This window comes from Botrytis byssoidea, assembly GCF_014898295.1.
Source record: "Botrytis byssoidea strain MUCL 94 chromosome Unknown BBYS_002, whole genome shotgun sequence".
Lineage (NCBI taxonomy): Eukaryota > Fungi > Ascomycota > Leotiomycetes > Helotiales > Sclerotiniaceae > Botrytis > Botrytis byssoidea.
In genome coordinates this window covers 1,019,996-1,043,151 of record NW_024065843.1, presented here as the reverse complement: position 1 = coordinate 1,043,151, position 23,156 = coordinate 1,019,996, and the positions used below count along the sequence as shown (strand labels likewise).

General features: G+C 42.9%; 6 protein-coding genes across 6 annotated transcripts; 4 read left to right on the top strand and 2 right to left on the bottom strand.

Moving 5' to 3' along the window:
* Positions 1-5,850: 5,850 nt before the first annotated feature.
* EAE97_001095 (uncharacterized protein) lies at positions 5,851-7,870 on the top strand (the record flags this gene model as incomplete). The annotated part of the gene is made up of 5 exons (XM_038871605.1): positions 5,851-6,092; positions 6,157-6,374; positions 6,443-6,495; positions 6,547-6,889; positions 6,942-7,870. 5 exons carry the CDS (start codon positions 5,851-5,853, stop codon positions 7,868-7,870), a joined length of 1,785 nt encoding a protein of 594 aa, XP_038737506.1.
* Positions 7,871-8,500: 630 nt separating this feature from the next.
* On the top strand, positions 8,501-10,370 carry EAE97_001094 (uncharacterized protein). The gene is made up of 6 exons (XM_038871604.1): positions 8,501-8,984; positions 9,051-9,161; positions 9,266-9,628; positions 9,729-9,875; positions 9,958-10,093; positions 10,215-10,370. The coding sequence occupies exons 1-6, from the start codon at positions 8,665-8,667 to the stop codon at positions 10,272-10,274; spliced, it is 1,137 nt and encodes a 378-aa protein (XP_038737505.1). The 5' UTR covers positions 8,501-8,664; the 3' UTR covers positions 10,275-10,370.
* A 1,898-nt stretch (positions 10,371-12,268) lies between these two features.
* Positions 12,269-12,961, top strand: EAE97_001093 (uncharacterized protein; the record flags this gene model as incomplete). The annotated part of the gene is made up of 1 exon (XM_038871603.1): positions 12,269-12,961. The coding sequence occupies one exon, from the start codon at positions 12,269-12,271 to the stop codon at positions 12,959-12,961; it is 693 nt and encodes a 230-aa protein (XP_038737504.1).
* A 228-nt stretch (positions 12,962-13,189) lies between these two features.
* Positions 13,190-14,120, bottom strand: EAE97_001092 (uncharacterized protein; the record flags this gene model as incomplete). Its single annotated transcript, XM_038871602.1, has 3 exons — positions 13,190-13,509; positions 13,561-14,044; positions 14,097-14,120. The coding sequence occupies 3 exons, from the start codon at positions 14,118-14,120 to the stop codon at positions 13,190-13,192; spliced, it is 828 nt and encodes a 275-aa protein (XP_038737503.1).
* Positions 14,121-14,768: 648 nt separating this feature from the next.
* EAE97_001091 (uncharacterized protein) lies at positions 14,769-16,032 on the top strand (the record flags this gene model as incomplete). The annotated part of the gene is made up of 2 exons (XM_038871601.1): positions 14,769-14,955; positions 15,017-16,032. The coding sequence occupies 2 exons, from the start codon at positions 14,769-14,771 to the stop codon at positions 16,030-16,032; spliced, it is 1,203 nt and encodes a 400-aa protein (XP_038737502.1).
* Positions 16,033-16,454: 422 nt separating this feature from the next.
* Positions 16,455-19,274, bottom strand: EAE97_001090 (uncharacterized protein; the record flags this gene model as incomplete). Its single annotated transcript, XM_038871600.1, has 1 exon — positions 16,455-19,274. The coding sequence occupies one exon, from the start codon at positions 19,272-19,274 to the stop codon at positions 16,455-16,457; it is 2,820 nt and encodes a 939-aa protein (XP_038737501.1).
* Between the last annotated feature and the right edge of the window lie 3,882 nt (positions 19,275-23,156).

Below are 23,156 nucleotides of genomic sequence, written 5' to 3'. Positions count from 1 at the left end.
ACGCCCGCTTCAAACTCCATCCCTCAACCTCCAAGTCACTTCTCCCTATCCCGGTCCCCAAATCCACCTTGGGACCCTTAATATTCACATCTACCCCCCAGTATCCGGGCGCAGAACGTTAAACAAATTCGCCAACATATTTCATCACCTAACTCTCTCTTCCAAGGAAGAATATTTCGCCCCTTTTAGGGTTAATGAACGTTCTGCGATATTCGGGTCTCGTGGGGTATGAGCTATTGCCAGCGCGCGTTCGTAATCTGTGGTGGAAACTCGCGGTCTCTGTAATGTGATAATTGAAGTAGCGTTGGTGGAGTTGTGGATTTGTGGATCTATGCTTTTTCGCTGGAGGGCTTTTGGACTTGGTCGCTTGTGCGGAGGATGTCGGGTTTGGAAAGAATGGGCATGGGTATGGGGAGAGGGGGGGTTGGAAGTTGATGCGTGGGAATGTAGTGGGGATGCCAGGAGGGATTTCTGGAAGGCAGGAATTTTGAGAGGAGAGGGGATCATTTGGCGAAAGTATTGAAGGGGTAGCAATGGTATTGAAAGTAAGCGGTAGAATTACTCTACCCTCGCTTTGATTCTCACACCCCCGAGAAATATCAATTGATTCTCCTACCAGAATCTTATCTTCAGCTCTGGCTTTATTCAATATCCTCGCATTCATGGCAGAATCTTTACGAGCCCATTATCGAAATGCTGAAGGGGAAGAATAATAATTTCAGTAACATTGTGGATAGCGGTATGGATGGTTGTTCCTTTGTCAATCTCCTCTCTGTTTATTTGACTCTTCGCATGGATATATCGAGGACACATCATATATAACTCCTTCCCATCTTATGACATTCTAATCCAAAAACATGGAATCTCGGATATTGGGGTATTAAGAAAGGGACAGTTTCCGCCCGACTTTCTGCGTTACACAATTTCAACTGTGGATACACATTGATCGGGATGCTTTTCTCAGAGCTCTATTTTGGTACAGGGAAGCGCACTTACATGCAGCTTTTGCGCAAAGGAGAAGCCTACGTACTTGTTAGTGAGGAGTCGAAATATAAAATTGGGGCGTATGTAAATTATACGTCCGATGAGTAGGGTGTAGTCAAAAATCGGCGGCGGAATGCATTTTTCAATATCTAGATGATCAGACGTCGCTTGATCATTGAAGTGAAGCCTTCAAGGCCATTGGGGAATCGCAGATAGATAGTTCGTCTCCCTAAAGATTGTGAACAGAATACTGGCGTAACGACAAAAATTTGGTTTTGCAAGTTCCTGATTACAAGAGATACATTATAATGACTCGCCAAATCTCGATATTTCACTACATTTTGGGAATCTGCTCCCTTGCTTTGAAATAACCGTATCGAATATAGAAAGGCTGCAAATGCTTTTGTCTTTTTCAAAAACCAATACAGGTTATCCATAGTGGTTATATCTGTAGATTCATACCATCTAGCTGGGTGAGTACCATGTTGATACTTATATTGCTATGGAGAAAAGGCGTATTGAATGATACTTGGCTTGCTTCAGAATGCGTGCTTTTGGATCGCACCTAGAACCTTAAGCATATTCATTTGCAGTCATGAACATCGTCTGATAGTTGGCATTTCAAGGAGATGAGGAAATCAATCATTGAGGCTTAAAGTAAAGAGCGTGCGTCAATAATATGTGTAGGTATGTAAATGGAACTTACTATATGGTCGTGGGATCCGCGGTAAACGACAATGGCCCAGGACCTTAATTCGAGCAGAAAAAACTAAATTCAAAATTGACTTCACGAGCGATCATTTGATAAATGAAGAAAATAGCGCCCCGTATACAAACGAAGTAGCATATCTCGGGGTTATGAGAATTGTCACTATAAATAAATGATCAGGGGGACTACTCTATAACCGACGAGATTGACGTAAACGACGACAAGGAAGGTACCTACTTGGAGTCGATTCTTTAGCATCTTAAAGAGAGGCTACAGATCGAAATGAAAATGCGCAAATACATAAGATACTCCAAAGATCGGATGTTATTACGTCGTCGTGATTACAACATACAAAATTAACACATGTTCACCATTATGCCAGACTCCAGTGCAGGACCATCCCTCAACAATTGATTGTTAAGATAAATTATTGAGACTAGATCCAGAGACATTATATGAGTATGCCTAGTGATGGGATATTTCCGTACATGCATGGTAATGGTTGATGGTATGAGAATCTACGGATGTAATCTCATTTCAGCAAAATTGAAAATTAGAAGCTCGAAAACAGATTGATCATCACTTTTTGTCGGATTGAAAAATTCATGAAAGCTGTGCCTCTGAGCTTGTAAGCTGTAAAGATAGATAGACAATCCGTAAAATATTACGATTCAATCTTCGTTAAAAATCTGTAAGTATTGCATATGATCTCAGTCAAAGAAATCATAACCACAAGCACTCACTTCCTCATAGTACCAACTTCAGGACAATAGCCCAGTGTTTATGACACAACAAATAAGGATATACTTTTGCGATGGAAATTGCAACTTTGGTCAATTCATGAGTATCACCAATCTTGCGGCTGTCTCGCTCATCGTTTGACACTGTCTTGGAGACATTGTTAAATCGCATATCCCTACTTTTAGCCGAACTTGAAGCCACAGGGAGAGAGCCAACATAAGTCATGGTTGGTAAATCATAATTTGAATGACCTCTGTTTCTTTTCATACGTTCACAGAAACATAATTAACTTGCTTGAACACGTGTTGTACCAGAAAGGTTATTGAATATCCAACTTGAAAGTATAGTTATGATCATTCGATCCAATCCAAAACGCTCCTCTAATCTTCTATAGATGGGATTCGGGTTATAAGAAATGTTGGAGGTCATATCAAGCCCAGCCTGGAAAGATATCATTGCATCAGATGCTCTTCTATATTTTGATGAAGTTATGGTGGCACACCATGCAGGTTCGTCTTTCTCGCTGATTTGAAACTCGGTTCAATTGAACAAATTCCAGACAGTGGAACTACCCACTTAACTAATAAGAATATTCGTGATTCTCTCAATGCTTGTATGCCAACTAAGCATAATCATCAAATTAACGATATGACATTCGGTGCAATTGATAAGTTGGAAGTCTTCTCTTGGAGTCACTTTTCAAGCTAACAACTATCCAATTTCAAACAATCTATCATCGATGATATCGCCATGCTTCGCGAAAATCCGTGTACACGATGGCAATCCGCCGAGAACGCATTTGAATTTACATACAAGCTCAAAAGTGGCGCGGATCAGAAGTTGTAGCAGTCTCTTGATGTTCGAAAGCATCGTAGATGATCCAGATTCTTGGTTTGACTTAGGCTAAGTTCTATCTTGACAAAAGAAGCATAATCGGGTGATTTGAACTTGACAGAGAGCGGTATCGGATGGAGAAGAGGGCGAGGCTGGAGCCTTAAATTCCAAGAGATTAAAAAGGTTAGTCGTCCGAAAACAATCACTCATCACATCTTGACAGGTCTAAAATGTGATTAGTGTCAAGATGCCGGTACTTCCAGATCACATTGTAAGGATATAGTGGAATTTAGGACACTTTTGACTTAGCTACTTTATTGAGAGAGTTTCTCTTGTGATAACTGATCTGTATAGGCAAAATTATTTTCCCCGTGTAGACTGAATTAGTTGGCCGTCCGTTTGATGGATGGTCCGTATTCTCCTGCGTTGTATATAAGATCCACAGCTCCGAGTTTCTGATCTTCGTAAATTTCGTTTAGTTGCATCAACAGCATGTATGACGAGGATCGATGCATCCTTTTAAGGTCACGACGATCCTCGGTTTCGTGAGGTTTCAAATTGTGAAAACGTAACAGAAATGCCACTTCATTCGGACTTCTGACGTTTACTGGGCCACTGAACAGTCAAAGATTACATTTCTGTTAGGCAAGAAGAACGAGGAGATTAGCTCTGTTGCCTGAAATTGGTTGTAGAGATGAGACGAAAAGACCTGATTAGATCTGACGAGGAATTTCCTGTCCAACGCGTGACTGATTGATTAGATTTATTGATTAGATATCGGTTATGACTGAAGACACCCTTTTTACTCAATTTTCACAAGCGTTGGCTGTTCCAAGGGGTTTTCTTACTTCTCGTTTAGATGCTTCACTTGTTAATTATTGTGGTCTATAAAGGCCCGTTCAACAATTTGAATAGAAAGTAAAAATTGATGAATGGCAAGTGTTCTGTCCAGCATCTGGCATTTTCACTTCACGACATTCTTGATGATTCTAGGTCTACTTCTTTCTGGGAGACCTTTTTCGGATGGCTGTGATGAGTCTCGCTATCATGACTTTCGATCTCAATAATATCGTTGAACCTTTTTCAGAGCTGAGAAACAATTCCAATAATTGCAAGTGAAGAAGTCTCGGAGGCGAAGAACCACAACCCCCACTAAAAGTTTTATCAGATCTTACCCCTGTCACATGTTCTCCGACTTTTCCCATTTTCGTGGTCTCTATAAGGAAACCTTGCCCGACAGTGAATAACCTTGGATAACCATGACTGCCATGCTTAGATGTGGAATTATACAATAATAGACGTACTATTAATAAAATATACCCTAAATGGCTGACTGAGTCATGTGAATACGGCCACATACTGATAAGACCACCCCTCAATAATTGCTATACGACTTCGTCTGCAGCCCAACTCGCATTTTTCCGGGTATCTCTTGTTAACGTTACGTTACCTACCCTCCAGGTATACAGCAGAAAGAGGAAAGGCTCCATTACATCGATGTACGTAATCATAAAAAGAGTGACATTGGCAATGAATAGGTGTATTGCGATCTCCAAGTCGCAACTGAGTAAAGTTCTGTCGAATAACCTTCCTGACTTCCTGACTTCCTGACTTCCTGACTTCCTGACTTCCTGACTTCCTGACTTCCTGACTTCCTGACTTCTTGACTTCCTGACTTCCAACTTCTAATGTACCTTTCGCCATTTACCGGCCATAGCGGAAATACATTACCGAGGAAAAGGAAACAAGATTGTAGCACTGATTGATGCAAGAACATGAATGCCATGAACACATACCGAGTAGCTGGAGCGAATAAATGAATCAATAGCTTCGTTCGCCACTTCCCTAATCAATCTAATTAATCAATCTAATCAGATGGAGCCTGAGGAGATTTTAAAGTTATCAGATCCGTCAATGAATGCAATCCTGGCCGGCCGGACTATACTTACTGCTCGAGTAGCAAAGTTCGTCAAGGGTAGCAATTGGCGTGGATCTAATCAACCAATCATAACTTCAATCCTGGATATCTGTGTAAAAAATCTTCTCCTCGCTCTATCATTTGATTGGATGTCACAGATTTATATTGATAGCGGATCTTTACCTTCTTGTGTAGCAGAATGGAGCCATTTCCTATAATTCCACCAAAAAGACTGCTATCTGTATGGCTACCGGGTTGTACCCCTCCCCATAATTTTGGTTATGGGATCACGGAAGCTCCGATTTTACTGCCATACGATAGTCACACGGGTGGTATGTACAACAATAACAATAATGCAACTGCTGATTTCCGAACTGGAAGGGATGGCACGGAGACCAAGTTACGCTAGATGGCTAGGAGAAATAATAAGTAGATATGCACACCGTAAGCTAGCTTTCTTTTTTTTGCCATACAGTACTAGTACATATGATATATGTTGTACTTGTAGCTCAAAGATCTTCATCTTCATCTTCATCTTCCTCTTCATATCTCGATTGATATCCGACCATCAAATTTTCATCCGAGCAATAAACTTCGCAGATCAATTCATATCAACCCTCGTTTGCCTGGACAGAGAGATATCGACGCCAGTATTCAACGCAACATGGGTTTCAGACCATGGAGAACAAAGACTGACGGCTTGGTCTCTGAGGTTGCCGTCGGTCCTGAAATGACAGCATATCCTGATGGTCTCGATCATAAGAACGATGGCCTCAACACAGCTGTCAACGATCCAGCAAGTTCGGTAGATGATCGACCAGTAGAAGATGCTCAGCATGGTGTTCAAGCAGTAGAAGCTGTCACTTTGATCTGGACCAAAAACCAATTATATTTGGCATACGCATTGTGAGTTATCGATTATTCCAATGAATTCTATATACTATGTGAGCAGGGCTCTAATATAAAATAGCATTTTCCTCGTTTTCTTCGTGATCTCTATGCAACAACAGATCCAGAACAATCTTTCGGTTTACGTTACTTCCTCTTTCATCCTCTTGCCTTTGACTGGTACCACTAGTATCGTATCAAGCATTGTTGGTGGTGTCTTTAGACTTCCAATTGCTAAGTTTGTCGACTTGATTGGCCGTGCCGAGGGATTTGCGATCATGACCGGTTTCGCTACAATAGGTATCATTCCCCCGCCTTCCGTGTCACAGTAACTCTTGGCTATGTACGATGTATCTAATCATGTGTAGGTCTGATCATGATGGCTGCGTGCAAAAATGTAGAAACTTATGCAGCTGCGCAAGTAAGTGCTGAGTCTAGTCCTCTCTCGATCCATGATTAATAACAGAGATAGGTATTTTATTGGCTGGGATTCGATGGTATGATGTACGTCCTCGATGTCTTCATGGCCGATACATCAAGTCTGAAGAATCGAGCCTTGGTTTTCGCTTTCTCGACGACTCCATATATTGTAACAACATGGATTGGACCTCCTGCGGCGTCGTCATTCCTCAAAACAAGTGGATGGCCATGGGCCTTCGGTGCTTTCGCAATTATTACTCCCGTGATCTGTATCCCGATTCTTTCACTTCTATGGGTGAATCAAGGTAAAGCAAAGAAAGCAGGCTTGATCAAGAAGATTGATAGTGGCCGTACATGGGCTGAGAGTATCAAATACTATTTCTGGGAATTCGATGGTAAGCCTATTTCAATCTTACGCATGTTTACTCTGGTCTAAAAATTATGCAGTCATTGGTCTCCTCCTCGTTTCCGCTGGGTTTGTCCTATTCCTTCTGCCTTTCTCCCTCGCCTCCTACCAAAAGGAAGGCTGGCACTCCGGCATGATCATTGCTATGCTCGTCATTGGAATATTATGTCTCATCGCTTTCGGTTTCTTCGAACGCTACGCCGGCCGTAAATCCTTCATTCCTTTCGAGCTTCTCACTGACCGCACCGTCGTCGGCGCCTGTCTCTGCGCTGCTTTCTTCTTCATCTCCTTCTACTGCTGGGACTCTTACTTTTACAACTACCTACAAGCGGTCCATAACCTCAGCGTCACCCACGCTGGCTACGTCACCAACATATACTCCATCGGTTCCTGTTTCTGGGCTGTGGTCATCTCCTATGCCATCCGCGTCACCGGCCGTTTCAGGTGGCTCGCCCTCTACTTCGCAGTCCCACTCCAAACTTTGGGCGTGGGTCTTATGATTCATTTCCGTCAACCAGATCAACCCATCGGATATGTCATTATGTGTCAAATTTTTATCGCCTTCTCCGGCGGAACTATTTCCATCTGTGAACAAATGGCTGTCATGGCTGCTGCACCACACAAAGGCGTTGCATCTATGTTAGCATTGATTGGACTCTTCAGTTCCGTAGGAGGTGCTATCGGTGTAGCAATCTCAGGAGCAATCTATACCAACAAATTCCCCGCGGCATTGGCACAGAAGATCAGCGACCCAGAGTTGGCAGCTCAATTATACGGAAGTCTCACTGTCCAATTGCAGTATCCTGTCGGCAGTGTAGAGCGGGATGCAGTCTGGTTTGCATATGGAGAGAGTATGAAATGGTTGGCTGTTGCCGGAGTAGTATTCTTGATACCCTGTTTCGTATTTGTTGGTATGTGGAGAGATTATAAGGTCGATGAGATCAAGCAAGTTAAGGGAACTGTTGCTTGAAAGAAAGAGAGTTCTCCCTTTCTAGTGATAAGAGAAGATGACTTTATTTGAGAAAGACTGGGGGTTTGCACGGTTGCGCCCTTTCTGATATACCCGTTATGTTATAGTGCTTAATGTTGATGAAAAATGAGAAGATATAATTTTGGAATGGGAAATGTAAAATGGATTATTCAAGTCGTTAATGAAATTTAATTATAACGCTATTAAACATACTTATGCATTGTATTTATGCTATTGATTTGTCAAATATAACGTTGTCAATTACTTTCAGCTCGGTTTTTGACGTGGCTATTCTGGAAGGATATCCCGTTGCATGCCAAGAAGAATTTCAATACTGGATAATAATTTCCAAGGCCAGGCATCCGTTTCTTCAGTGACATCGACTTTTTCCATACGAGGCAATTCATGAACCTTAGCCATTTCCAGAAAGTTTTCCCCGCTGGAATGACAGTTCTGATGGCTGCTTACTGCTCCCGAGACGGCAGGTACTGAATTTCATCCACTTCTGCTTATGGGCTGATTGATCATCTGAGCCACGAATTGTGTCTTTGTGTGGAGGAAACATTCAGACATTTTCTTGGATGAAGCTCAAAGTCATGAACATGTATATATTAATTGAATTTCTCTAGAGTTAAATTGTCATCAATATCAGTCCTTTCTTTTTTCTCTGGTTTTCTACACACCAGAGTCTGCCTGAAGGGAGGAATCTCAAGAACATTCTACTTCCATAGAAGGCACGAGAAAATCACTTTCTCGTCATACAGCACCCGCAAAACTACTCACCTTAGTCCATTATGCATTCGATACTTTTCTCCATCGTACTCCTCATTATTCATACCCAGATATCTCACGCCGAAACTATATGCACCGATTTCAGATTCCTAGTGTACATCGACTACATCCAATACCAATTCGGCTATCCCCCTTTCAATGACAATTACGACGTAGCTACATATATCCAGGACATCAATCGGCGCGACGCCGACAAGACTTTCCATCCCATCTCAGGCAGTGTTCCCGGAAATGGAACTTTCCGTCTCTCGGGAACATATTGCGAGCCGGCGAATGCAACTACTCTATTAGTTGCTACGCATGGATTGGATTCTGATAGAACGTAAGCTTGCTTCATTGGGTGTGAAGCAACGAAGTATTATTTGTGAGTATTTATTGACTTGATTAGCTATTGGGATATACAATACCAACCCGAAAAATACAATTTCGCAAACTACGTAGTAGGGAAGGGATATTCATTTCTGTCCTATGATCTTCTAGGGGCAGGTCGTTCTCAAGTGTACGTGTACACGCTTTTCCTTCCCTCAAGCGATATCCCCCCCCACGAGGATCATGCAATCAATCAAACACTAAACTTTCTTGATAATACTAACAGCATCACAGAATAAGCGGCTACACTCTCCAACTTCCCATGCACGTTGCCATGCTCGAGAAAATCCTCACCAAAATCCGCGAAAACTCGCTTTTTCCAAAATCGGTCGAACACACTGTGCCCAAGAAAATTGTCCCTATAGGATTCAATGTAGGTTCCCACATTACAAATGCAGTGATAGCCAAGAATGCTTCTCTGGTCGATGCGGTAATCCTGACTGGAGTTGGCTACAAAGCCAGTGTTACCAGCTCCATTGGCTCTCTCTTGTCGAGCTGGAATGGAAATATTGCCAGTACTGTGGATCCGAAATGGGAGGATTTAGGATATCATTCGGGGTATTTGGATCAGGATGATAAGTTTGTTATTTGGAAATTGTAAGAAAGACGATTTTTCATAAATCTGTTGTTATTTTCGTCTGTTAGAAACAGTTGAGAGGGCTAAGATCGAGAAAATGCTTACGAGAATTTAATACAGGCTCTATAGAAAAGGATACTATGATACAAATCTTACGGATTCATACAGCACAGAGCATCGATATCCACAGGCTATAATGGAAAGCGCGACAGCGCCTCTGGTCGATCTGAATGCGAAAGCTTTTAAGAGCCCGGTGTTGGTTATGGCGTATGTATTTTATTATGTTATCATCCCCTAAACGAATCTTTTTATACTTCAAGGCTATAGACTAATTTTTTTCAACACAAAGCGGCGAATACGATTATATAAACTGCGGTGGCAACTGCCAAGGCATTTTGGGGCCATCAGCGAGAGAAGCATTTCCTAACTCCAAAGGATTTCAGAGTCATGTTCAGCCAGGTGCAGCTCACAGTTTGAATTTAGCTGTAAGTTCCCATCTCTCCTATAAATCCATTGTGTAGTTGATTTATTGGCTCTGGAATTTCTCATTATTAAGGTGTTGGGTTTGTTTTGATTGATTTCAACTGACATTTTGCCTGATAACAGTATAATGCAACGGGCGGCTACCAGGTTATTGTAGAGTTTCTGAAGAAAAATGGGCTCTAAGTGAGGGATTTTGATGAGTCTCTGGTCTTGAAATCATTGCTAGCTACAGTATATGAAACGTGTATCTTAAGTTAACAGAAAGATATTAAGCTTCGTACCCAGATTGTGAACTATTTCGCGGTATGTTGGATATTATCATTTGATAATTTTCTCGTCTCTGACTTCCATGCATTCTTGCGAACGACGGTGCGAACTAGACAGTGAGGTTAGTGACTCTATGCAATTTTTCTGTGGCGCTCGCACCCAATTCATGAACGCGATTGATAAAGCGATATGAAGTCCCTATTTGAACATCAGAGCAATAGCGAAAGCATTGAAACGGGACATAATCACTGGCAGTATTCGTATTTCACACACCTCTTTTGAGCTATCATCTCGAAGTTATCATTTCATGATCAAGCACGGAAGATGATTGAAATGACCTTGAACTTCCAACTGCTTCGATCCAGATTCAAGCACTTTCGACATTAGTGTCGAGTTGAGTCACCTGAGTGGCCATGAGCACAAGTAATTGCTGTATATATTTTGCCCCGGCTTATGTCCCCCCCAAAAAAGATAATTTCTGAATTGTCACCAGAAGACCAACACGAAGTCAAAAAACATCAACTCATTAAGTAGAAAGGAGAGACCATGTCAACCGTAGTTGGAATCCATTTCGTACCCCCAAGCAATATCCCGTACTCCGCCGCAACCGTTACCAAGGCTGAACTAAAAAGTCCAAAACGTGTCACCCCATGTCTTGTATCACCTACGCCTTGATCGAATGTACGGAATAGAATTAGGAACAATTTCTAAGGCCCGCCACTACTCCTTTCCACTTCAAGCTTTCCAGATGACCAATTTCCATAAGCCCAACTTTTTTCTTACCCCTTAGTCATATTGTGTATGAAACTTGACGTAGAAAAAGTACATGATTTTAGGGGTTCACAAGGGATTGATAGAGTAAGATTTCTGACAATAAGCCACCGATACGTAGCATAACCAATAAGACCGTTGTCCCCACCTCTCTGAAGAAATAAGCGATAGGGCTGCCTTCCCCTTTTGTTTCAGATGCAAGTAATTATTCGATTCTCTCACCGATTGGTGCTACAAAGAGCAGTAAGACACAGCCACTCATGCTATCATTTGCGAAGATTTGACAAGTAGTTGTTGTACCGGTTATCATAGGCTGATTATAGAAAGTGTTTATAGCAAAGGCTTATTACGAACTCGTGGAGTTCTGAGTCTGCGGATGCTTGTTCGATTACTAGGGCTGCCAGTCAGGGTGAGATCAATGTACCTACATATCTCACTCAATTACACACATCCATGTATACTGGATGATCTCATCTCATCCCGATTTAGCTCAATAGTAAAAGTTGCTCGAGTCAATCTATGTTCTTCGGTATTCGAACAATCTCCTGAAAGCCAGAGAGAAGTACCATGTTTAGTTTCGAGGATATGATACCGGGATAATAGTCTTGTCAAAACGTTCTTTGATGTCTATAAGGCTAAATTCAGTGCACAAAGGTGGCGTGTCAAGTTCACGCATGTATTTTACGTTTTTGTCATACCATCCTTGACTCATCCATTTACAAACTGGGCGAGAAAAGGAGCCTCACTCACTTAACGCCTACACACAGCCTGGCTCGACTTAGGAATCGCTGACAAGGTGTGTTGGATTGCGAGAATTTTGGTATCGAGGAAAGACTAAGTTGAGTTGCACTCACGTACTGAGGGAATGGCACATGGAACGTTTTGCGTAAGTTGGGGCAGAAAGCTCCCACCGAGAAGTATAAAGGTAGAAAGATACCCAGAAGGATTCGTTCCTTGTCTCGTTCTGTATCAATTCTCGTGCGATATAGTTTGGATCTAATTTCCACGTCTTCTCATGATCTCGTACCTAGCCTGGTCAGTCGTAATCAGTGTCATATATTAGCAATCTTTTGATTGATTCTTGCTTCAATCCACTCAAAACTCCTATCAATATACACTCCATCCATAGGGCTTCAGCCATGACTTCCACTATCCCAGCGGACAAACTTAACCTTGACTCAACAACTTCGCGAAGTCCAACACCTACACCACAAGATGTCGATGCTCTCGGCCAGATAGAAACACAATATGTGCTCCCACCCCTTTGTACCCTCTCCGAGGCCGAATACATAGGCGTCTTACGATCCATCGGCGCGACGCGCATAGACAACCCATCACAGCCAGTTGAAATAGCTTCTGGTTCTCCTCTCTTCTCACATCGGCACTTGCCTAATGGCCTTTATAAAGATATTGTGCAAACACGCCAGAAGAGTCAACTAGCGTATTATCTCTCCAGTACTTTTTACAGTCTTGCATTAATCCTTCAACTCCTTTTTGGTGCTGTATTGACTGCTCTCGGATCTTCCTCTGCCGCAAAACATGGACTTGCGATAACTATATTGGCGGCTGCTAATACAGTTAACGCGGGCTTGATAGCTTTGTTCAATAACACAGGAATGCCGGACAGGTTTCTGAATGATTGGAATGAATTTGAGGATGTTGAAATGTTCGTAAGGGAGTTGATCGAAACAGGCTTGGTGGACACAGATAAAACTAAAGAGCAAGTGGTAGCAGGTTGCTTTGTGAGATTTCAGACGTCGAAGATGACTGTTAGGAAGAACAAGCCAGCGAGCTACAATGCGACGATAAAGGAGAGCCAGAAGGCGAGATAATTGTTACACATGTGGGCTTAGAAGATGATAATATGTTTGCTTGAGAGTTGCCTTTTTGGCTGAGAGAATGTGTGGTAGTATCGGATGTCAATGGATATATGGGTTGAATACTTGCATTTGGTAACGGCCAGCTTGACTTTTTTTGAGTCTTTGTCTGTTTCCTTGACGGGGTCATGGTCGATTCTAATTGCTAGAATAATATGTACAATTCAAGTCTTCAACTTCTTCTCATCCTGGTGCAACTCCCCTGAACTCCTGTACAACAGCTTGCTTCCTGCGACCATTAACCTGAACCATACATTCTTCGGTATAGACCCCAAATCTACAGTCCTTCTCTTTCGTAGTCAATGCCGGGAGGAAATCAAAAAGATACGAAAGGATGTAAAAACAGAAGACGTAGGACACGGCCCATTCGATAGCAGCACCCGCATCCCAGTTCTTTGCTATAACGACATACCAGTATGCTATACCGAGAATACCTTCCAGAGCTATAAAAACGAGTTTCGTGTAAGCTGAAACCATCAGGTTCGCATGCGTGTTTCGATATTCTGATTAATGTCAGATTATGTATGATTGAGATAGAGAAAGAAGAGACATACTACATCCCATACGATAATGTTCCAAAAATTGGAAAAACGCACTAATAGCATATCCAGAAATGAATAACCCCACCATTGTGTTGTGTATAGTCCTATACCTGAAAACATCGAATATGCTCAGAAAGGTCAAGCCCATGGATCCAACCACAGCCGACACAATGCTCAGATAAGCCACTACTCTCTCTGTATTATCTGTATTCCTCGCAAGACGACCTTTATGACGAAGTGCGCGTTCTGCAACAAAACATCCTGCGAGCAAGAAAGTGGTCAGGACACAACCTATGACAAATATTGGCTGCATTTCTTTGGTAGCTCCGATGTCTGATACGTATGGCACTGAATGAAATTGGGAAGACATTGATGGATAAGGTGGTCGGGCTGGTAAAGTAGAGTTAAGAGGATCGTGAGGGGGAAAGACGATAAAGGCTCCGAGCAGGGCATTGAGTGTAGTAAACCAGATGATAGCTGAGGCCGTTGGAATCATCTAGCTGTTGTCAGACATCAAGCGAAGAGCAAGTTCTGATATGAAAGCAAACCCAATATGAAAATACCTGCCACATGATGGGCGAGATGAGTATAATATTTAGAATTATCGATGCCTTGAGCAGACGTGCAAGAGGTATTCATGAACTAAGAAAGAAATCAAACCAATCGACTTCACGCAACCGCCAACTAGAGTGAGTGTATGTGGGTTTGGGTAGCAATAATGAGTCGTAATGATGACTTCTTTCAGTGAGAAGACATTTTACTTATAGTCCCTTGAAGGAGAAAGAACGTTCAACATAGAAAGAGCAATAGATTCCACTTGGGAGACAATCTTAGAAGGCTCGAAATCGTAGCCCATTGGCTCTTGCCTTCACGGGCCAATAGACCAGCGAGTGAGAAAATGAAACTGATAATTACATAACACACATAAACTTATATGGAAAAGCACAATCAAGATGAAGCTTTTTACAATTGGTAGATAAACAGCTCGCATCACAATGACAAAAAGATCACTGGATGCCATCTTTATGAGAAAAGCTGATGATTAATCAATTGGCGCTAGGACTTCAAGATCTCAGCCTTGTCAGCCCCGAAATGTGCATCAAAGCCTTATGCTTCAATCTAAGCTTAATACCCAATAAACCGTCTATAAAACAAAACAACACAATTCTAAGACTCTGAACATGCTGCGCTAGGATCGCCAATTTCCGCCGCGATTCAATATGGCAGTTTCACCTCTCATTGTCCCATCAGCGGGCTCTGGCGAGAGAAGTGCAAGCAGATCGAAGCTCTCAAGCGCCGTTCCCAGTGGTAATGGGACACCTTCTGATGGTCCAGCTGCAAGTGCCGGCACAACTTATGATTTAGCAGAGCAGATGAACGAAAATGAGAGATCTAAATACGTCAAAGGTATCTATTTCATGGCATGACATTGTTGACTCGTAACATAGCTAACCACTGATCGTCTTAGGCAAGAAGCTCGGAGAGGGAACATATGCCAACGTTTATCTGGGCCACCTGAGGACCGATCCCAAGGTTCTTGTCGCTATCAAGAAGATTAAAATACAAAAAGAATACACAGAAGGAATGGCGCCCGATGCCATCCGCGAATTGAAGCACCTTCAAGAAATCTCCCACCCTAACGTAATATCTCTCCTCTCAGTATTCTCTTCTAAAGACCAAAACCTGAACCTCGTACTCGAATTTCTACCTCTCGGAGATCTCGAAATGCTGATTAAAGACGTTGATGGCGTACGCTACGGTGCGGCCGACATAAAAGCTTGGATGGGAATGCTCAGTCGAGCCATCTGGTTTTGTCACGAAAACTTCGTTCTCCACCGCGATATCAAACCAAACAATCTGTTAATTGCCGCAGACGGAGAGGTCAAACTTGCAGATTTCGGTTTGGCGAGAAACTTCGCAGACCCCCAGCGAACCATGACATCAAATGTTATCACACGTTGGTATCGACCACCTGAGCTGTTGTTCGGCGCCAGGCATTATTCTGGCGCTGTGGATATCTGGTCTGTGGGACTTGTATTTGCCGAAATGCTTTTAAGAATCCCATTTCTAGGTGGTGAAACTGAGGTTCATCAAGTTTCTTTGATCTGTCAAGCTATCGGCACACCAACTGAAGATAATTGGCCGGGAGTCACCAAATTACCAGAATACACAGTACCCGACCCACCAAACCCAGTAGTTCCACGAGAAAACTACTTGGGCATGTTTGGAACAGCTGGGCCGGAGGGAGTAGATTTGTTGATGAACATGTTGATACTGGATCCCAGTAAAAGAATCACGGCGAGGCAGGTTTTAGAACATTCTTGGTGGGCATCAGATCCTAAACCTACAAAAAATCAAGATCTTCCAAAGAAGAGAGGTGGCGAGGAAAAGATGGGAGAGGATTTAAAGAGGAGACTAGGACTAGTCGATGATGATCGGACGAGTAAGGTAGCGAGGAAGTTGGATTTTTCTTCTATGAGGTAAAGATTTTGGGTCACCGAACATTATGCGGCGTATATTGTCATCTGGCGTCAAGGAGGAGGCGTCAAGGATAATTGGAAAGAGGAAATTGCAGACAAGAAGGCAAGAGAGCCTGGTCGTGAAGCTTCTATCGAAAGATTAGACTTCAATAGAGAACAGACATGCACCTCTTGCTCTCGCTGGTGGTAATGGATCTGAGTACAAAGAAGTCGCATTTGATGCTGCATTTGTTCTTCTCCCAGAACCAGCTACAAAAAGTACTGAATCTACTGGAAAAGCACAAGAGTGGAAACTTTATAGTCATTATAATAACAATGAAATTTATTCCATCATATTCATTAGTCTCAGAGAGACACAGTCATTCATATCTCATAAGGTCTCTATGTACGCCGTGCTAATATTTTGTTTGCCCGCAACTCTATATCTCACATGACTCCACATCCAATTCCATACATGGCCCTCTCAACATCTTTCTTGACCGTATACCAATCGGCCCTCCTCTCCGCAAACTCATAGACCTCCTCCGCTCTAAAGATACCCCCGAATCTATCACCATCAGCAATAACTGTCGCCATTTCCTTGGCGTGATTTGGACTGATTAAATAAATCTGACTCAACTCCCTCAACGCCTTGAAATACTGCAGCAGGTCTGCATTCCTTAGAGTCTTGATGTATACGAAGTAGATATTCATATCGGAGATGAGTTTGATGGCTCCGGAAGTGGAGATGCGCTGTCGTTTGAGATGTTTGCAGACGGCGGTGAAGAGACGGAGTCCTACTTCTTGATTGAAGACGTCGAGCATTGTTTTGTCGGTACTTCCAGTGAGCATTTTGGTATGGGATTCCACGAGAGCGACGACTTGCACGGCGGTGGAAGTTGGTCCGATATCAATGTCTGAGTTGGCACCAGTGGCATCGAATTCGGGTGGATTGTAGTCAGTGGGAAGCTGGGTGGTGCCGCAAATATATTCGACTTCGTCCATTAGGACATCAATACCTTTGTTCAAGCCGGCTGCGACTCTCTCATCCAGCATCTGTTCGAATTTCTTCTTCGCTTTAACGGCGGGATCAAGAAAATCATTCCGGTCAGCAAGCTTAGTCGTTGCAAGTTGCTGTTCGTAGAAGACATCGATCATCTGAGAGATCAAGTCTCCAACATTGACAAGCTCCAGGAATGTCATTAGAGGCACCACAACACCCTGTTGGTGCTCGCTAATCTCACGAGGATTGTATTTGGAAAGATGATCCACAGCTTTATCAAACCCTGTTTTGACGTGTCTAGTTCCAAGGATTTGCAATAACACTACGAATATTGCCTCGCACTGTTCTCGAGCTTCTTCCCCCGTTTGACCTCCTAGTCGGACGAAAAGAGCTGCACGTTCAATACTCGCTTTTGCAGAATGCGTGAGGTCCAGGGCCACTTCAATACTGAAGAGTGATCGAATTCCTTCCAACCTAGAGGCCATCAAAGCTGCTTTGGCTGCAAGTTCATCTGTTGGTGCTTCGGTCGGTAGTGGAACTGATATTGCACCTGGTGGTAACGATGGAGTGGGTGATCGAGAAGGTATTGGTGACTGGCTGGCACTAAGTACCTGCAAGCTTGATCGGCTCCCTGCCTGAGGCGCTATTACGGGCTTAGTCGCACCGAACGGAGACATTGTAGGTAAAACATTGACAGGCATCATAACAACTTTTTTGAACGAACTCATGAAATCCTTCTTATCTGCAACGCGATTGACATTGCCCATAAAGAATGATTCTTTTGAGGCATCTTGAGCCGAGAGTTTCGTCTCCCATTCTCCTACTTCAGATTCGGCGTGTCTCTTAAAATGATCAAGTTCTTCTGACAGGTAGAGATCTACGTGAGGTTCAAATACTCTCGCTATAACAGCTTTAACTTTATCGAAAAAGTCTTTTCCTGAATTCCTGGTGGACCTGAGTGTAGATGCAAATTGCATACTTTGTTCAAAAATACCAGAAACCGCCTGTAGATAAGATGCAATGCTTCTTTCATGGGATTCGTCGAATAAAGGAGTAACGTATTCCATAAGAATATCCTCTGCGATTTTATCCAAAAATATCTGTAAAACGTCCTGCCCTGGAGGAAAGACCCTGTCGATTATATCTGCTTGTTCATTCACTTTCTTGGACAGCTTTTCCAGAAATGCCCTTGACGGCTCAAGCGCTATACCTTCAGAAGCTGCTTGGTTGATACAATCCATCGAGTTACCAAGAATATCGCGGTCGGAGAATACTGGGTGTTTCTGGACGAATAATTCTATACCAGCATGCCCCCCATTTAGTACACCCAACACATGAGCATACCGCCGCATCCTACCGTCAATATCCCACACCTCATAGCCCTGCTCGAATTCTCGCAGTACTGCAGTCTCAAATATGCCCGTCATAGTGATTAACCTTTCCTCTCGTTGTCTCCACCCTTGAGCCCAGTCACTCCGCGAGAACACTTGTAGGTGAGCCAGCATTTGTGCCTGTTGTTCTGGTGTTCTGTAAACTCGAAATAAAACCGGATCAACATGACTCCTAGATCTAGCCAAATCGTAATAGAAAGGTGCTAGTGCTGCATATATTTTCCCATATTCGTGCCTCGCAGACCCACGTATGGATCTAGCTTCCGCAAATACGTTCAACAAAGCTTCCGGATCTTGCATAGGCGTTCGAGCTCGCGGTGGGGGTGGTAGACTCATATGACCCTGCGCTGATATTGACAACGTCTCAAATCCATCTGAAAGGCCTCTAATGTTCTTCGAAGCAAATTCTGCCGATCTCCGCTGCTGTCGTAATTCTTCCTCTCCCGCATCGAATAACGTCGTGCTAGTTTTCCTCATTCCAGCAACATTCCCACTTCCTCCCCCAGCTCCACCAACACCAACACCAATCCCAATTCTCTTAGAATCCTCTTCTGCCCTTACTCTCACCATCTCTCGCTTTTTCCTCAGTATTTCTTCGAATCTTTTCCTCGCTTCTCCTTCGTTCCACACACCCATGGATTTCAGTCTCGATACCCATCGCGAATCCTCGTATACCATTTCTTGCATTCGTTTCGATGTGCGCGCAAAGCTCATGAGATCGGGAATCGGAAGGTAGTCAAGAATCGTAGATATTATTTCAGCAGGCAGAACAGCCTTGCTGCCATTGCTGCCAACCATTTCGGTAGCTCTCAAAGAACTTAGGATGCTGTTTCGATTGTTACCCCCAACTGGGGCGCGCCGGAAATTCGACATCGTGGGTTAAGTTCGCGTGTTATCGCGAGCGTGGGACAATGGTTCAAGGAATTAAGGGCGTTAGTGAACGTATTCGCATTTTCCAATCATGGTGATATCTTGACAACTTCACCGTTGCTGCTCAAGGTTGTGGCTGAAAGCTGGCCGACACATTGTATGGAATCTGGAGATGTCGCTAGACTGGGAGTTGTGGCTTGGCTATATTACCCCCACCACTAAGGTGTATATCTAAATTCATCCATTGCTATACGCCCCATTCTACTTTGACTAAACAGAAATTACTATTGTTTATAAATTCATACCGTGCTTACAAGTTTAAAACCACCAGGACCTACCTAGGTATTTGATCGATAAACTTCACTATTTCACTAACAATCCCTCCACCCGCGGGGAACCTCAGTAGACATCACATATTAAGATGCATACGGAATTTTTGATCATTTACTTTCCTTTTAATTCTTTTCTATTTCTCCTGAGGACAGATGTCCAGCAGATTCGTCTCATATCCAAGGTGCGCTGTAGTGGTATGGAAATATCTACAATTGCGTAGAAGGGAATGTCGTTGATAGTAGATGAGGGGTATCAGTTCAGTGGACAGCCCCTTTTCGAGGAGCTCTCAACTTTACTCCTTCCGCTTCAATCGTTCAACCTGAAAATTGCAAGAATTCTAAGAGTTATATATGATTCTCAAGTAAGAGACTATCTATTCATAGAGTTATGGATTAAGTTACTGGCCCCAAGTTAGTCGCTCCTTTTCAATGAAATGCCAAACACGAGAGAGAGCTACAGAAATGATGATTGCAACGTTTTCTTTCACAGCGAGCACCTAGAAAGGCCCGGGTTCTTAATATCCATAGCTAATCCATCTCGCAGCTCATCTCAATTCCACATCCTGTGGTCTGTTAATTTGCAAAGCCAATTTGGGCAAAGTACCTAAAACCATAGCAACCAATCGATTTTTTGCATCTTGTTCGGTCTCGGCCTCTTGCTTCGCTATCTCTAATTTCTGGTTTCTAATGACAAAATATCGGGAACAAAACACCCACGAACTCTCCCTGAGCCATTTTGAAGTCAGGACAGAAGCGCGAACCCACAGACCAGGGAAAAAATGTGCCGCGAGGTTCACGGAGAGTCTCACTACCAGGAGTTTCGGTGGAGAGCTCGAGCCAGCGGGATGGTCTGAAGTCCAGAGAGCCGGAATATTATATTGATGATCTACTGTCCAATGCAGAACTGCCAACCTAGGTCATTGTTCCTGGTGCGAAGGAAAAGTTTTGAATCTTTTTGACGCCGCGAAATTGTCCTCGCTACGTGAATAGCGGACGTACAGAGGCATAAGATCTGAAACTAAGACGTTTCGCTGCATTAGCACAGCTTTTTGAGACATAAAATAGAAATACATACCATCAATGTCAGGTAGCGAGTGAGAGTTAAAAATTATGTCGAATGATCTCCTAAAGGGTGCGCATACGTAATTTCTGTTTGTTGAATTTGTCTAGTTACAATACTGAGAACTACTTAGCTGGTGTTTTTTCTGTTGGTTGTAATCTACTGCTCCTCTTGCTAGTTTCATTCGGCACGAAACAGCTTTAGAAGATGAACAGCTATTTGCTTCAGAACCTGCGAGAAAACCATTGTGCCGATACTTTTCGAAGGTTCGTGTAGGCTGTGCATTGCTACATGATTTGATTCAGACTTTTTGGGCCCCGGGAAGTGTGCTTTCGCCCTCTTCTACAATAAATCAAGGAGAAAATGATTGAACGGGGAAGAAGAGAAAAGGAAGGAGAAAGAGCAGGAACAATAAAGAGAGCGATTTATGTTTTGTGTTTTATGTTTTAGCTGAGACATCTTCCAGGCATCTTCGAACACAGTGTGTGCAGCAACACAAACCAGAATGAAACACAGAATAAGACCCTCCATTCAAATGGCTTACCCATCGTCTGGCGACTCAAAATATCAGCCTACCGTATAAAGACTGTTCATCATAAAGAAGAGTCCTTTATCAAGTGATCGAACCTAGCATGCTATGGATCATGTCCCATCTTCACAGTGTGCTTTAGAAGAACCGACAAACTGCTTCCCCCCAGGGTCCTCTTCTATTGTATCGCCAGCAAACATCCCGTTTTCTCTACCCTACCCCTTTGCACTTCTCGCTTCTACCGAATACAAGATCATTCTATCACATCATTGTTGCACAATCACCAAATTCTTTGTACGTAGATACGTTATAAATTCCTCTCATGTCCTCTACCGCGTCAGCTCATTCTTCATTTTGTCCAGCTGCGTCTTTTGTATTGCTTGTGATGTTATGAAAAAGCATCTTAACCTCTTAAGAAAATATCCAGCCGAAAACGAAGAGAATGCTCTAGTTTTCGAATCGAGCACATGAGTGTTTGCTTTATCAAGCGCACACTTATCACCAAGTCGACATACGAATCTGGAGATCGAGGCAATCAAACTCCGGTATTCATTACAAACGTAAAAAAGCCATATCTGCCGTTATTTATGTTTTAGGATCGATATAGAAACAATGTCTTTTTCTCCAAGGTCATCCAAAAGCTCGATCTTTCGAGCCACCATATCAAAGACCTGCTACCTCAATGACGCTGGTAAAGTTCAAGGCTTGTAAGCTATAAACGGACAAGCAGTTAGCAGGAACATGATAGTTTTCCACATCGTGTAATATAAGAATATCGCAAGAGCAATAAAGCCCCGAAAAGAAACACTTCATTGTGAATCCTTGACCAGAGAAACGAAGTTATACTTGTACATGTAGTAAATCCATACCCATCGCCGCAAATCCCACACACACTCCCCACCCGAAATTTACGTCCAGGAAAAACGGAAGCATATATATATACCATGCGCCTTTCAATAAATCTGTATCCCCCCAAACAAACAGTTAAAGTCTACCTACACCCTAATCCACACATCATAGAATAAAACTTCACACCCAAAACACCCCGACAAACCACAGAAGTCCCAAACAAGCAGACCACCCATACTAAGACCCTACCACTAACTATGCACCTTATCTGCATCCTCCCACCAGATCATCCAGATCTCCATCATCAACAAAATCATTGCACGCGCATACCATCCACAAAAGACGAAGATACCACACACTTAAAGCTAAATATTTCTTGCCATATCAATCAAGTGATAATAACCGAGCATCCATTTTGTGAACAATCATGTACACGCCGCGAATTTGTACCATGATTTCTCGCCCTACGTATCTGGATCTGAAGTAGGATGAAAAATCTAGGAATCGACGATTTCTTTAATGGTTGGCTTTATGGTACGCAAGATATCGATTATCCTAAATGTAATGATGGTGTTTGAGACGGATTTCTTGGAGCTAAAGCGTATTTTCATCGGAGCTGTAATCGTCACTACAATTTATGCTTTCAAGGGAGGCTGTTGTAATATCTTCTATCTCACTCCATCTCCAATGATTGGAACTGTGGAGTTGAATTTCGTGGCTCAAGCTTTCGGTATCACGTCCCTGACACTTGGAAGATTGAGCTTCGGCTCCTTGATGCAGAGGATCCTTGTTCCGCACACATTGTGTCGAAAGTGGTTAATTCATATCTTGATCGGCTGTACATGAGAAGTGAAATCATCGCATTAACAAACTTCATTGATAATAAAATCCCGCTACTTTACTACAGATTTTCCTCCGCCTCCCTCTTTGATCACCCTTTTCTCATCCCTATCTCCATTCCAATCATATCACTGCTTTCAGTTTCCATATTTAGTCCGCATATGTACTGTACAAACCCAGGCAACCTGACCCAAAACCCAAACAAAGAACAAAACGGTTATTAAGTAAGCCATATTGCTTTGCGTTCCTATGCCCATCTTCGCTCCCTCCATTAT